Source organism: Sarcophilus harrisii, chromosome 3 (assembly GCF_902635505.1).
Source record: "Sarcophilus harrisii chromosome 3, mSarHar1.11, whole genome shotgun sequence".
NCBI classification, from domain to species: Eukaryota; Metazoa; Chordata; class Mammalia; order Dasyuromorphia; family Dasyuridae; genus Sarcophilus; species Sarcophilus harrisii.
Window position 1 is genome coordinate 225,953,068 of NC_045428.1, and position 15,201 is coordinate 225,968,268.

The window sequence follows — 15,201 nt, forward strand, 5'->3', positions numbered from 1 at the left end:
ATAACCTCCTTAAAATCAGGCACCGGGCTGTTATTGCTGTTTTCTTTCTGCCTTTGTATTTCCAGTTTCCAGTGCCTACCAGAATAATTACCACATAGGTAAACAACATGCATGAATACTTTGGTTGATTGATTGACTGGAACCAGATAGTGATGGACTTTAAATGCTAAACAGCTGAAATAACTGCTTGGAAAGGGAGTTAGTAATTTGTATTCAAGGTGCTTGGTGCAAATGGAGCCTCTTGGCACGAGAGTACTTTAAGAATTACTCTCTGCCTTTCTTCTTACACCTTGTGGGACTTTTCCCGACTTGATCCGGTCCTGCTCCCAGTTAGTGTCACCATTTCACTGATGTTGCTCAGATTTTATTCCCTGGGTCCTCCAGAAAATTACCTCCTCTCCAGGCACTTGCTCTTTAGCAATTCTCATCTATTGAGAGCTTACCTGGAACCTCAGGGGACACATACCTTTAATGCTTGCCATAGTCAGAATTCCTCTGACCTATATTAGCCTCTGATATCGAACAGGTGGGCATCTGGATAGTACGCTTTGTTCCTTCGGTCAGCACTTCCTAAAAGGTATTTTTTTTCCCTTCCATTTATCTTCTTTTTAATTTTCCTGATTTTTAAGGCAATTTCTAGAAGACCCCTGGTATTGCTTTTGGCATCGAGGGGTAGGGCAGGAGCCCTACAAAGAAGAGATTATCTAAAAATAGATGTTCTTAAACTCGGTTAGGTAATGAACCCCTTTTGGCAATCTGGTGAAGCCTATGGATCCCTTCTCAGAATGCGGTTTTTAAATACATTAAATAAAATAGGAAACCAATTATATTGTAATGCTTATTTTATTATTTTATTTTAAAATATATTATTTTATTTAAAAATTATTTTATTTTTAAAAAATTTTTGTTAAAAAAAAAAAAAATTAGGTTCACAGATCCCAGGTTAAGAATTCTAGAATAAGCCTCTGGGAAGCGCTTGTTAGAGGACATGATGTGATTGTAGGATCCTACGCTTTGCCTGTAAATGTATATTTTAAGTATATTGATTTTATTTTTTTTTTAGGATCTTACGCTTTGCCTGTAAATGTATATTTTAAGTATATTGATTTTAAATTTTTTAGGATCCCACGCTTTGCCTGCAAATGTATATTTTAAGTATATTGATTTTATTTTTTTTTAGGATCTTACGCTTTGCCTGTAAATGTATATTTTAAGTATATTGATTTTAAATTTTTTAGGATCCCACGCTTTGCCTGCAAATGTATATTTTAAGTATATTGATTTTATTTTTTTTTTTAGGATCTTACGCTTTGCCTGTAAATGTATATTTTAAGTATATTGATTTTAAATTTTTTAGGATCCCACGCTTTGCCTGCAAATGTATATTTTAAGTATATTGATTTTAAATTTTTTAGGATCCCACGCTTTGCCTGCAAATGTATATTTTAAGTATATTGATTTTAATTTTTTTTAGGATCTTACGCTTTGCCTGCAAATGTATATTTTAAGTATATTGATTTTAATTTTTTAGGATCCACGCTTTGCCTGCAAATGTATATTTTAAGTATATTGATTTTAATTTTTTTAGGATCCTACGCTTTGCCTGTAAATGTATATTTTAAGTATATTGATTTTATTTTTTTTTTAATCTTACGCTTTGCCTGCAAATGTATATTTTAAGTATATTGATTTTAATTTTTTTTAGGATCCCACGCTTTGCCTGCAAATGTATATTTTAAGTATATTGATTTTAATTTTTTTTAGGATCTTACGCTTTGCCTGTAAATGTATATTTTAAGTATATTGATTTTAAATTTTTTAGGATCCCACGCTTTGCCTGCAAATGTATATTTTAAGTATATTGATTTTATTTTTTTTTTTAGGATCTTACGCTTTGCCTGCAAATGTATATTTTAAGTATATTGATTTTAAATTTTTTAGGATCCCACGCTTTGCCTGCAAATGTATATTTTAAGTATATTGATTTTAAATTTTTTAGGATCCCACGCTTTGCCTGCAAATGTATATTTTAAGTATATTGATTTTAATTTTTTTTAGGATCTTACGCTTTGCCTGCAAATGTGTATTTTAAGTATATTGATTTTAAATTTTTAAAGCCTTCCTTTTGAAGCAAACAAAAACGGTTTGAGGAAGAATTAGGAAAGTCTTGATTCCCTCTGCTTGTCCCGAAGAAGGGGGCAGATGGGTCTTGCCACGGTGAGTTCGTGAGCTACTTGTAACTCTGCCAAGTCCGAGACTGTGTTGCTTATTATAGGATGCCAGGGACCGGGTCAGGGAAGGGACTAGAGAACGGAGTGCAGGGTCCTGGGACGGGTTAATTATTGATTACTAATAACAAACTGGGTTAGGTAGGGACGGGCTTTTGTCACAGGGCGGCCCCCAGGCTGGCAGGCACCGAGAAGGTGGCGGCCGCGCTCGCCAGGGTGTTCCGTTCCCGGCGGGATTTCAGAGGCTCCACGTTGAGCGCCGAGACGGGAAGACGCCCGTTTTCGGACCCGCCACGTGAGACGGCGCGCGCGCGCGGCTCGGCTCCGGGGAAGCTGTGGGCTCGCGGGGGATGCTGGCCCGCGCGGCTGGGACGCAGGTCGGGGGGAGGGGAATTGGCTCGGAGGGAGCGTAGGTGGGCAGCGCACCCGGGCGGGGGCGCCCCGGGGCCGGGCGGGGGCGGGGCGGGGTCTCACCTGCGGGAAGGTGCCCAGCCCCAGCTCCCTCTCCAGACCGCCTAGCTCACAGAGATAACCTCCCTCCCTCCCTCCTGCAACGCGCGAAGGGAGACATCCTCCTCTTTCCCCGCCGACGTGCGGGCGCTCCTCGCCCTATCTGCTAACACACGCACGTGTGCCCCACAGCAGTGACAGCTCCTGCCCGAAGCACCCGCGCATGCGCGCCTGCCCACACCAGCATCCTCGGCTCCCTCTGCAAACGCACGCCCCTCCCCCTGGTTCTGTGAACACACACACAGCGGTGACGTCACCCTCCCGTAAAACACGCACAGCACACAAAGGCGCAGGCGCGCCCCCCCCCCCCATTTCCCTCTCCCGACACGCACCTGCAGGCAGCGGCAGTCCCCTCCCCCGGGATCATCATCTCCCCCTCTCACACTCGCGGTTTTGAGCCCAAATGAAGCCCAGGAGATCCATGGCTGTCAGTGTGAAACCAGAAAGGCTCCCTCTCCTGTCAGCATCCCGGCTTTCCCACACGCTTGCTTTGTTAGCACCAAAGCCCAATGGCTTTCTCATCCTCATCCTCCAGTCTCGGCCAAGGTAACTGACGCTTTCCTGAAAAACCAGTCTGAGAGAGAGTCCTCGGGGCTGGAATAAAAAACACTTTCCCTTAAAATTCCGTTAGGGTTTGTAGCACTTTGTGAAAGCTTTCTCTACGCAGAGGGAGCTTCTCCTTCGTGAAGCGCGCTGCTTTTCATTGCCTTTGCATTTACTCTTTTAATCTAAAAGCTTCTATCTCCGGGTCTTCCTCTCAGTGGAAATGCCAGCAATGGGAAAGAAATTACTGTTGGTCGATGTGGATGCTGGAGTGGATGATGCTGCTGCCTTAATGATAGCTCTGGCAGCACCTAATGTTGAAATCCTGGGGATCACTTGCTGCTTTGGAAATACGACAGTGGAAAATGTGTGTAGAAATGTCCTTCGGTTGTTAAAGAAGTGTGATCATCCACAGGTAACGTTTCTGTCTCTGCATTAACATATTTATAATTCAGCTCGATAGATATACAGTAATTCAGCGCATATCGTGCTCAAGGCGCCGCACTAGGCATTTGTCATTTGATTAATTAATCATGGCCAATACTCTGACCCCCATTTGGGGTTTTTCTTGGTATCCATTTCCTTCTCCAGCTCATTTTACAGATAAGGAAACTGAGGCAAACAGGGTTTAGTGACTTGCCCAGAATCACTTGTCCGAGGGCTGAATTTGGACTCGGATCTTCCTGACTACATGTCCAGCCCCATATTCACGGAGCCCCCTAACTGCCCCTAATCTTACAATCTATTCACCTATTTGTTCATTGCTCTTTGAATTTTATGAGCTCTGGGTAGAAGAACCTGAGATACTATGAAGTTTTGCTTTTCCAGCTCCTATCCATGTTGCAAAACTAGAATATATCATTTGGGAAAGAATTTGTGATATAAAGAAGTCATTTTAGTAACATTATTAGAAAAAAGTCACTATTTAATCCTTTTAAATAAAAATATTTTATATTTATTATTTTAACTTGTGCTTTATGATAATTATTACTTTAATAATTATTTAAATCATTTAATTAATGCACATGTTTACCCTGTCAGACCATAGCAGACTGCTTGCACTCTTGGAAAGGGGTGGGAGAGAGAAAAATTTGGATCATAAGGTTTTGCCAAGGTGAATGTTGAAAAGTATCTGTGCATGTATTTGGAAAAAATAAAATACTATGTAAAAAATGTTTTAATTAAATTATAATTGGGGGCTCTAACACACCCAGGCTGGAAATATAGGGGGCCTTCATGAATGGGATCTTATTACTCATCAACACAAGACCTTTCTTTGATTGTCATCTCATTCCTCCTGAGCCAACATGGTACTCCCTGCTCTTGAGGACGGACCATATACCAGTGACTGAATTAGTGCAGACCATCTCAGCTTAGCCCAGAGCTCCAGAGCTCCAAAGGTCCTCCTGCCCTGGGGAGCGGAGACTGCAAGTTTGTGTCGCCACATGTCGCAGATCTTTATAGTTGCATGTTTTCATATGTGAAATATGAGCCCTTTTACAAAAAATAATAATTTGGTCAGTCTGACTTTTCTTTCTGGACATTTCATTTCAGATCCCAGTTTACCAAGGAGCTTCCTCCCCGTTACTTAACAGAATGCAAAATGATTATTTTTATGGAACAGATGGCTTAGGGGACATACCTGATGCCGATGCTCCTAGATTAGACCAAGTGCAACATGAACACGCTGTAGCTGCAATGATAAGGATCATTAACGAAAGACCTAACATGGTAAAATTGTCAAGTCATATGATAACACATGGGGCTTCTATTTTCCTAACACTCTGTCTTATTAAATATTCCTGGAAGGAAGGAAGGGAAGAGGGAGGGAAGGGAGGGAAGGCAGAGGAGGAAGAAGGGAGGGAAAGGAAGGGAAAAGGAGAGGGAGAAAGGGAAGGAAGGGACAGAAAGAAGGAGGGAGAAAGAAAGGGAGGGAGGAAGGAGGAAAGGAAAGAAGGAAGAGGAAAGTAAGGAAGGAAAGAGAGACTGTGCCCAGTGTTCTATCCACTGAGCAAGGAGAAAGTTTATAAACTAACAGGTAGCTGGGTAACAAAATGAAAAGAATGCTGGATTTGGAGTCAGGAAGATCTGAGTTCAAATCTGTCCTCTAATTTTTTTAAACAAGAATTTTTATAATTATACATTACAGAATATCTTGCATGTAGCATTTCTACATTTTAACAAAGCATTTGACAAAATCAAATCTTTATGGACAAGTTAACAATGTGGGCTAGATGATAAATACATATAAGTAGCTTTTAACTGATTGGCTAATTAGAGCCAATAAGTGTTTTATTTTGCTTTGATATGAGAAAATATTTTGTAATTTTATGAAAATGTTATACAAATGCAAGTTATTATTACTATTACTATTGTTACTGTTCTGACCTTATATTTGAAGGGTGTTCAGACAGAAACTGCCCTGGAACCAAGGTACTATCCTATATTATTTTTTTATGTTTAATATTCTTTCATATTTGACAATACATCTTTGCAAACTAAAAACACTTTAAATCTATAATAATTTCTCATCTCTCATACCCTTAGAGTCCATATACCTTCCAGCCCCTTTAGACCTTTGCTATTATTAGAATATCCGAGGCCATTCAGTATGCTTGATATTCAGAGGGATAAAATAATTGCAATAGAATAACAGAATAAAAGTGTTGTGATAAAATAAAAGAATAGAATAAAAGTGTTGGGAAGTAAGCTCATTCTCTCACACAATGAGTGCTAATGGATAAACCAATAAATTGATTTAGAGGGAAAAAGTCTCTAGTGGAATATCCCAGAATTTTGTTTTTCACCTGGTTCTGTTCAGTAATTAATTTTATCAGTGACAAAGGCATGGATTATAGACTTATTGAATGTATAACTGCCATGAAGCTGGAAAGAATGTCTAAATGGCTGACACAGTGGATAACAAAATTGACATCCAAAGACATCTTAACAGGCTTGAATGATGGGCAGAAGAAAACAAAAAGACACTATCTAAAAGGATAAGGTTAAAGTCCTGTTTGAATTTGAAAAAACTCAACTATGCAAATATAGATTAAGGGAGATATGGCTAAAAAGCAGTTTGTGTTAAACATAAATTTAAAACCTGCTAGCTCAAAGATTTTATAGTTTTCTAATTATAATGTTGAGAAGTACGACTTTGTATTTTGTAGGTAACTCTGGTTGCCACTGGACCTTTGACTAATTTAGCTTTGGCAGTGAAAATGGACCCAACGTTTCCTAAGAAAATTAAAAATATGTCTATAATGGGAGGCAATATGTACTGTAAGTAATTTTAAAAGATATATACATATACTACGTAGTCATTACAAAGCAATGATAATGATGAATATTAACAATTAATTGATAATTCATTATTAATTATAATTAATAGTGATAAAAATTATATATTTTCCTACCTTTTAGAATAATAGTATATTTTCTCTAATTTCATCATAATCAAGCATTTAAGTGTTTACTATGTTCTAGAAATAATATTAAATTGGGAATTCAAAAAGAAAAAAAAAGAATAGACCCTGCACTCAAGAAAATGACATTCTAATTCCCATTTTAGAAATTAGTTTGTCTTCCTTGACTTTCAGAGGGAAGTTAACTTACCCCTATTTGCCAAATAAAGTGCTTTATTTCCTTAGTTTTCTTTCTTCTTTCTACAAAGTCATTTATTATTACATCAAATTCATTGTTTTAAATACAATTTTCTCTTTTTATATATTACATTTTTCCAATTTCATATAAAATTATTTGACATTCATTTTTTTTAAAAATTGAATTCCAAATTCTTTCCTTCCCTCCTCTTTCCTTCTGAAGGCAATCACTTTGATATAGGTTATACATACATAGTCATACATCCATATTTCTGTATTAGTCATTTTGTGGAAAAAGAACACAAAAAAGTCAAGAAAAATAAATAAGATCTGCATCCATCAGTTTATCTAGAGGTGGAGAGTATTTTTCATCAAAAATCCTTCAGAATTGTCTTGGAACCTTATTTTGCTGAGAATAACTAAGTCTTATACTTTAACATATTTAACATATATTGGTCAACCTGCCCTCTGAGAGAAGGAAGTGGGGGGAAGGAGGGAAAAAGTTGGAACAAAAGGATTTGTAACTGTCAATGCTGAAAAATTATATATGCATATATCTTGTAAATAAAAAGCTATAATAATAAAAAATTTTTAAAAATTAAAAAAAAAAACTTGTCATTCACAATTGATTATTGTACAATATTGCTGTTGCTATGTACAATATTCTCCTGCTTCTCCTCACTTCACTTTGCATCAATTCATCTAAGTCTTCCTAGGTTTTTCTGAAAGCATTCTGCTCATCATATTTTATAGCAGTCTATATTATTATATTCTATATTATTCTATCTATATTCCACATTATTACATCACAACTTATTTAGACATTCCCCAATTATGAGAACCCCCTTGATTTCCAATTCTTTGCCACCACAAAAAGAGTTGCTATAAGTGTTTTTGTACATATAGATCCATTTCCTTTTTTTTAAAATTTCTTTGGGGTACAATTCTAGCAGAGTTATTGCTCATTCAAAGGATAATACACAGTTTTATAGTTTTTTCAGCATAGTTCCAAATTGTCTCCAGAATGGTTGGATCAGTTCACAACTTTATCAATAGTGTATTAATGTACCAATTTTCTTCCCACATCCCTTTCAATATTTATTTTCCTTTTCTGTCATATTAGCCAACCTGAGAGATGTAAAGTGGTATTTTGGAGTATTTCTCTAATAGTGAGTTAGAGTATTTTTTCCATATGACTATAGATAGCTTTGATTTCTTTTTCTGAAAACTGCTTATTCGTATCCTTTCACCTTTAGAGATTTGGAAAATAATTTATATTCTTTATAAATCTTATAATATAAATAAATTCTTATAAACAACTCATTTTTATAAATTCTTATAATTCTCTAGATAGTTGAGAAATGAGGCCTTTATCATATAAACTTGCTGTAAAGATTTTTTCTTAGGTTCTTTCTTTTCTTCTAATCTTGGCTTTATTGGTTTTGTTTGTGCAAAAACATTTTAATTTAATATAGTCAAAATTATTCATTTTATATCCTGTAATATCTCTGTATCTCATCTGGACATAAATTCTTCCCTCATCCATAGCTCTGACAGGTAAAATATTCCATGCTCCCCTAATTTGTTTATGATAGCATCTTTTATATTTAAACCATGTACCCATTTTGATCTTATCTTGGTATACTATGTGAGATGTTTTTCTATACCTGGTTTCTGCCAAACTGTTTTCCAGTTTTCCCAGAAATTTTTATCTAATAGTGAATTCTTCTCCCAAAAGCTTCTATTCTTTTCATTTATCAAACATTAGATTACCATGGTCATTTACAATTGTGCGATCAGTACAATTTTCAATTAAAATCTGACTATTTTAACTTTTTTGTTGTTGTTTGCTTGCTTTTTTCCTCTCTATCTTGATCTCATTTTTCTTGTGAAGCATGATAAATGTGGAAATATATTTAGATGATTTGCACATGTTTAACTTATATTGGATTACTTGCTGTGTAGGGGAGGGAGAAGGGAAGGAAGAAGGGAGAAAAATATAGAACCCAAGGTTTTGCAAGGGTGAATGAATATCTTTGCATGTATTTTGGAGAGTAAAAAGCTGTTATTATTTTTTTTAAAAGATCTCACTATAAGAAAGATCATAAAAACCTCAATCCTTTCAATGCCCAATTATTTTGATTCAACAAAACTAGAATGAATGAAATGGAAAGAAGCAAAGACATTATAGATCTATAATGGTCATTTCTTCATCACCTTGTCATTTCTCAAACCCCCCTGAAGCTCATACACCTTTGAGGTGTTCCAGGCCCCTTGCACTGTCATTGCAAGAGGCCCTATCTAGGCAGCAGTGAGGGAACCTTACCTCCTGTTCAGTGAAGAAAGGTGAGGGGGGAGAGTCTTTTCTTCCTTTTTTCAGGGTGTTGGATCTGGGGAGGTGATATTGCAGTAGAGAGATATGTTTAAAGACAGACCCCATTTTCCAACAGAATAAATGAGTTACATGTTTCCATAAATATATAAGTGTGTGTGTACAAAATTTCAGTTTTATTTTTATATTTAATTTCCAGTTGCCTCCATTTCTCTCCAACCCATTGAGAGAAAAAGAAAAATAATACCAATTACAAATGTGTATAATCATGCAAAATAAATTTCTATATTAACCATTTGACACAGGCATTACTTTTTATATATTTTAAGGCATTATGGGTAAAGTAAGTTTTATAGGTTGGTCTGTGATCCTGATTATTGTCTATAACACAGTTTCTATGGGAAAATGCTTGAGTCCTAAAGAACTAACTTATTCATGAATTTTCACTGAACAGCTAATTAGTTGAATTCTTTCTAAATTTTCATTTTTATTTTATTCATGTATTTATTTGAATAATGAGAAAATATGAAATCTAATGAATGATTTTTTTGTGTTTTTTCTTAAATATTTCATTAGCCAGAGGAAACATTGATGTCTGCGCAGAATTCAATTTCGCAGCAGACCCAGAGGCAGCTTACATTGTCTTAAATGAATATACTTGTCCGACTTCCATTACAACCTGGGAATTTGCATGTATGCATTCACTGTCTTGGGTAAGTTGTTAGATATTTACCCTTGCATTTCTGAAATATGCAATTACACACTCTTCTGGGTTATTATAACATACCAGGGGCCTGCTAGAGCTAAATTTGCAGTGGTTGGAGAAAGCCAATTATTAATTTTCATTATGAATATTTGTATTCTGAAAATCATTAGGGTTTCATTTATTGTTCTGTTGATTGTCTAGAGTTACAAAGGGGATGGAGAAAGTGCTAATAATTCAGATTAAGTTTAAAACTAAGTTCTGTGGTGCTTTATTCTTTCCCACTCCACTCCCCCCCCAAAAAAGTCAGTGGTTCAATATCCCACCATCATGGCTATTGGCTCACCCAGCATTTGATTAAAACAAAATTTTAAAACTCAACTGAAACAACCAGTCAGCAGCCATCAATTATTACCATGACTTCAGATGGACATATACAGTTACACTTGCACTCATACGTTTGTTAGCAGTATTAGACATAGGATGTGTGAAAACTTTTTGGGGGGTATTTAAATGGATAATATACATTAAGATGTTGTTTGAGGATTTCTGTTTTTATTTTTAGCAAATGTGATTTTGGGGCATAGGGAGTGCCCAGGAAGATCCCCTCTCCCCCTGCTATTCACCCCCTGCTTTGCTTCATTTAGTCTCAGAGATTTGCCCATGGTGTCCCTTACTCCAGGCCTGGGATCCTCTCTACCATTGCAGACTACCTCTCAAGCAATTAATGGCTCCGTGTGATGCAAAGCTATTTATTAGCATCTTTGGGACTGGCTGAAGGGAAGAACCCAAGAGCCTTTGATCATCCTGGTGCAATAGCCCCAAAGACGCCACTGATCCAGGCGTACCCGAAGCCTGGCTTTCCAAATCAGAAAATTGTGCATTTATGGAGGGGCTCCATGTACTTCTAATATTCATTATTTTCTGCTCTGTTGCTTTAATGTCCTGCTTAATGTTGTATCAGTTAAAGTACAATGTCAGATAGAGATAGGGAATGACCTGTGATTTTCTTAGGATAGGAAATCCCAGGGTGAAGAAACTCCTTCTCAATGCAGATCTCACCTTCTCAGAAATATAGTCCTAGTTGCCTTAAGCACTGAAAGTGTAAGTGACTTTGTCAAGATTATATAAGTATATCTTGGTGTAGCATGAATTCAGGGCTTCCCAAGGCTGACTCTGTCCACTTTGCTATATCACTTGCAGCAGGAAGATTGGAAAAAAGGAATAATTATGTTAGTTGGTAAGTCTGACAATAAGCCTTTGTCATGGTAGATCATTAAAAAAAAATGAAGAATAAACTTTATAAAGAGCATTTGTCTTTCTGTCCATAGGAATTTTATGAGAAGTGTACTTCACAGGACAGTGAAAAAGCAAAGTTTTTGAAAGAAATCTACACAGTGACCACCGAGTATCAAAAGCTCCCCATTCCCAAATTAAGAGCCCTCTACCGGAAACCGGGATTTGTGTCTTGTGACTGCTTTGCAATGGCAGCCGCAGTGGATGATGACTTGATCACAGAATCCATCTTCTGTGCTGTATCTGTGGAGCTGACTGGCTCCCACACTCGAGGAATGATGGTTTTGGATATTGATGACAGACTTCAGAAAGTAAATAGAGTTTCAGTCGCAAAAGAACTGGATATGGAAAAATTCAAAGGTCTTCTGATGGCTGCTTTGAAATAGTAATGATAATAATAAAAATAATAACTAACATTGATCTAGGACTGTAAGGCTTTCAGACACTATATTTGCTATCTCATTTGATTTGAAATAGTTTCTATTATAATCTCACATAATGATTTTCATTTTAATAAAGGTATTCAGCTAAAAATCACCATATCATCAAATCTTTTGAAATAATTAAGATTCAAATATGTATTCAAATGTTGGAACCAAATTCCAGTTTTAAAATCTTGAGGGAAAATTTCAAAAAGTTCATGGAAAGTGAATTTTTGTTTTTATATGTATTTGGAAAAATAAAATACTACTGAGGAAAAAAGAAAGAAATTCTGATAAGTACATTGGTGTTTCATGAGGAGTAATGTTTAAGGACCCTTATTTATCGGAATTCAAATGATTTTCATATGATTTCATTGCATATTCTCTGTTCTGAGATTTTTGCAGTTTTCAGAAGCAATGATTACATCTGTATACTGACCCCCAAGGCAGTTGAGACTGAGAGAATTCATTCAATTCACCTTACCTCATACAGATGGCATATTGACAAACCACAAAATGTTACTTTTTGTCTTGGTTTTATTAGTTTAAACTAGAATTCAGTTTGTTTCCATGGAAATAACCTTATTTAATAAAAGTTTATGGATTGACTGATATGATTTTATTATTATTTGTGACAAGAGTCTTTGTCTTTTTCTATGGTATGGAGTATCTAGTATGCGCTTAACAGTTGACTGATTACTTGGAAAATGAATATAGACAAAGGAACTGTGTTTCTCTCTGCTATACTAATCTATAAACATGAAAATAGTATAAAAGATATATTGTCTCCATAAAAAATTACCTTTAATAGTGTCTAGGACTTATCCACTCAGTCAAAAAGTCTAGAGGGGAAAATGAATGTTGTCCAAAGTGATGGTGTGTTTAAAAATTATATAGTAAAATTTAAAAAGTAACTGGTTCATTTGAATGTTGATTTAAAAATCTTTCTTTTTAGACTTAAACCCCTTTACCCTTCTCTCTCTACATTCAATCCAGAAAGCATTGCCATGGGCTGAGCTGAATTTGTTTTTGTTTATCCTTTGTTCTCAAATAGAACTACATCATTAGGAAAGTGCCATGACACAAATAAATTGGACAGGGTAACTGAAGGGAGTAAAAGCTAATATTCAATTCTAAAGAAAGAAAAGAACTTTAGCTCATTTAGTTTTGGGGAGAAGAGAAGAATGGGTCTTTTTGAGTAGATTAATCTAAAAACTAGCAATAATATCGTTCTTTGACTTATTAATATATTCTCTTTTTGAGGTTCCCCCTATTTCAACCCACAAGTCATTAAGTACAGTTGCATGAGAGAAGAAAAGATAAAGCTGAATAGAGAGATTCATATAATTCAACAGATATTGTGAAAGATCACTGTGTTCTATGTGCTTTGTACCATAAAGCAGGGCATAGTGGTATGACTTGGAAAATTAATAAAGATTAAAGAAGGAGCAGTTCTTATCCTCAAGGGTGACAGAGACATGTGGACAACACCCCCCCCCCAAATCCATATGTCTATATAGGAATAAAGGGATGTTGGGGTAAACCAAGTTTCTTTTTTTTTTTTTTTTTTTTTATTTTATTTTTTTATTTAATAGCCTTTAATTTACAGGATATATATACATGGGTAACTTTACAGCATTAACAATTGCCAAACCTCTTGTTCCAATTTTTCACCTCTTACCCCACCCCCACCCCTCCCTAAATGGCAGGATGACCAGTAGATGTCAAATATATTAAAATATAACTTAGATACACAATAAGTATACATGACCACAACATTATTTTGCTGTACAAAAAGAATCAGACTCTGAATTATTGTACAATTAGCTTGTGAAGGAAGTCAAAGATGCAGGTGTGCATAAATATAGGGACTGGGAATTCAATGTAGTGGTTTTTAGTCATCTCCCAGAGTTCTTTTTCTGGGTATAGCTAGTTCAGTTCATTACTGCTCCATTAGAAATGATTTGGTTGATCTCGTTGCTGAGGATGGCCTGATCCATCAGGACTGGTCATCATCTAGTATTGTTGTTGAAGTATATAATGATCTCCTGGTCCTGCTCATTTCACTTAGCATCAGTTCGTGTAAGTCTCTCCAGGCCTTTCTGAAATCATCCTGTTGGTCATTTCTTACAGAACAGTAATATTCCATAATTTTCATATACCACAATTTATTCAGCCATTCTCCAACTGATGGACATCCATTCAGTTTCAGTTTCTAGCCACTACAAAAAGGGCTGCCACAAACATTCGTGCACATACAGGTCCCTTTCGCTTCTTTATAATCTCTTTGGGATATAATCCCAGTAGTAACACTGCTGGATCAAAGGGTATGCACAGTTTGATAACTTTTGAGCATAGTTCCAAACTACTCTCCAAAATGGTTGGATTCGTTCACAACTCCACCAACAATGAATCAATGTCCCAGTTTTCCCACATCCCTCCAACAATCATCATTATTTTTTCCTGTCATCTTAGCCAATCTGACAGGTGTGTAGTGGTATCTTAGAGTTGTCTTAATTTGCATTTCTCTGATTAATAATGACTTGGAGCATCTTTTCATATGACTAGAAATATTTTCAATTTCTTCATCTGAGAATTGTCTGTTCATATCCTTTGACCATTTTTCAATTGGAGAATGGCTTGATTTTTTATAAATTAGAGTTAATTCTCTATATATTTTGGAAATGAGGCCTTTATCAGAACCTTTGACTGTAAAAATATTTTCCCAGTTTATTGCTTCCCTTCTAATCTTGTCTGCATTAGTTTTGTTTGTACAAAAACTTTTCAGTTTGGTATAATCGAAATTTTCTATTTTGTGATCAGTAATGATCTCTAGTTCTGCTTTGGTCATAAAACCTTCCCTTCCACAGGTCTGAGAGGTAAACTATCCTATGTTCCTCTAATTTATTAATAATTTCATTCTTTATGCCTAGGTCATGAACCCATTTTGACCTTATCTTGGTGTACGGCGTTAAGTATGGATCAATGCCTAGTTTCTGCCATATTAGTTTCCAATTTTCCCAGCAATTTTTATCAAACAGTAAGTTCTTATCCCAAAAGCTGGGATCTTTGGGTTTGTCAAAGACTAGGTTGCTATATTTGTTGACTGTTTTATCCCTTGAACCTAATCTATTCCACTGATCAACTAATCTATTCCTTAGCCAATACCAAATAGTTTTGGTAACTGCTGCTCTATAGTATAGTTTTAGATCTGGTACAGCTAAGCCACCATCATTTGATTTTTTTTTCATTAATTCCCTTGAAATTCTTGACCTTTTGTTTTTCCATATGAACAACCAAGTTTCTAATGTTAGAAATTCAAGGATGGATATAGAGGGAAAATATGTATGATACTACTACTACTACTACTACTACTACCACCACCACCAACACCTAACACCTATGTAGTGCTTTAAGGTGTGAATACACACACACACACACACACACCTGTATATTCAACCTCATTTGATCTTCCCTGTGGAGTTGGTATTCTTATCATTCCCATTTTACAGAGGAGAAAACTGAGTTCATAAGTTAAAGGATTGTTTTTCTTCTAATTTAACAT

The 15,201-nt window shown here is 36.0% G+C and overlaps 1 protein-coding gene across 5 annotated transcripts; it reads left to right on the forward strand.

Annotated features, from left to right (window-relative positions):
• Positions 1-327: 327 nt before the first annotated feature.
• On the forward strand, positions 328-12,500 carry LOC100917762 (inosine-uridine preferring nucleoside hydrolase). Of its 5 annotated transcripts, none has more exons than XM_023500410.2 (6): positions 328-577; positions 3,500-3,696; positions 4,836-5,012; positions 6,452-6,563; positions 9,792-9,928; positions 11,250-12,499. In XM_023500410.2, exons 2-6 carry the CDS (start codon positions 3,505-3,507, stop codon positions 11,598-11,600), a joined length of 969 nt encoding a protein of 322 aa, XP_023356178.1. In that variant the 5' UTR covers positions 328-577; positions 3,500-3,504; the 3' UTR covers positions 11,601-12,499. The 5 variants fall into 5 exon arrangements, with proteins under 5 accessions (XP_023356178.1, XP_023356177.1, XP_023356176.1 ...); XM_023500409.2 differs by lacking the exon at positions 328-577 and adding an exon at positions 2,403-2,523; XM_023500408.2 differs by lacking the exon at positions 328-577 and adding an exon at positions 2,558-2,605.
• The last annotated feature ends 2,701 nt before the right edge of the window (positions 12,501-15,201 follow it).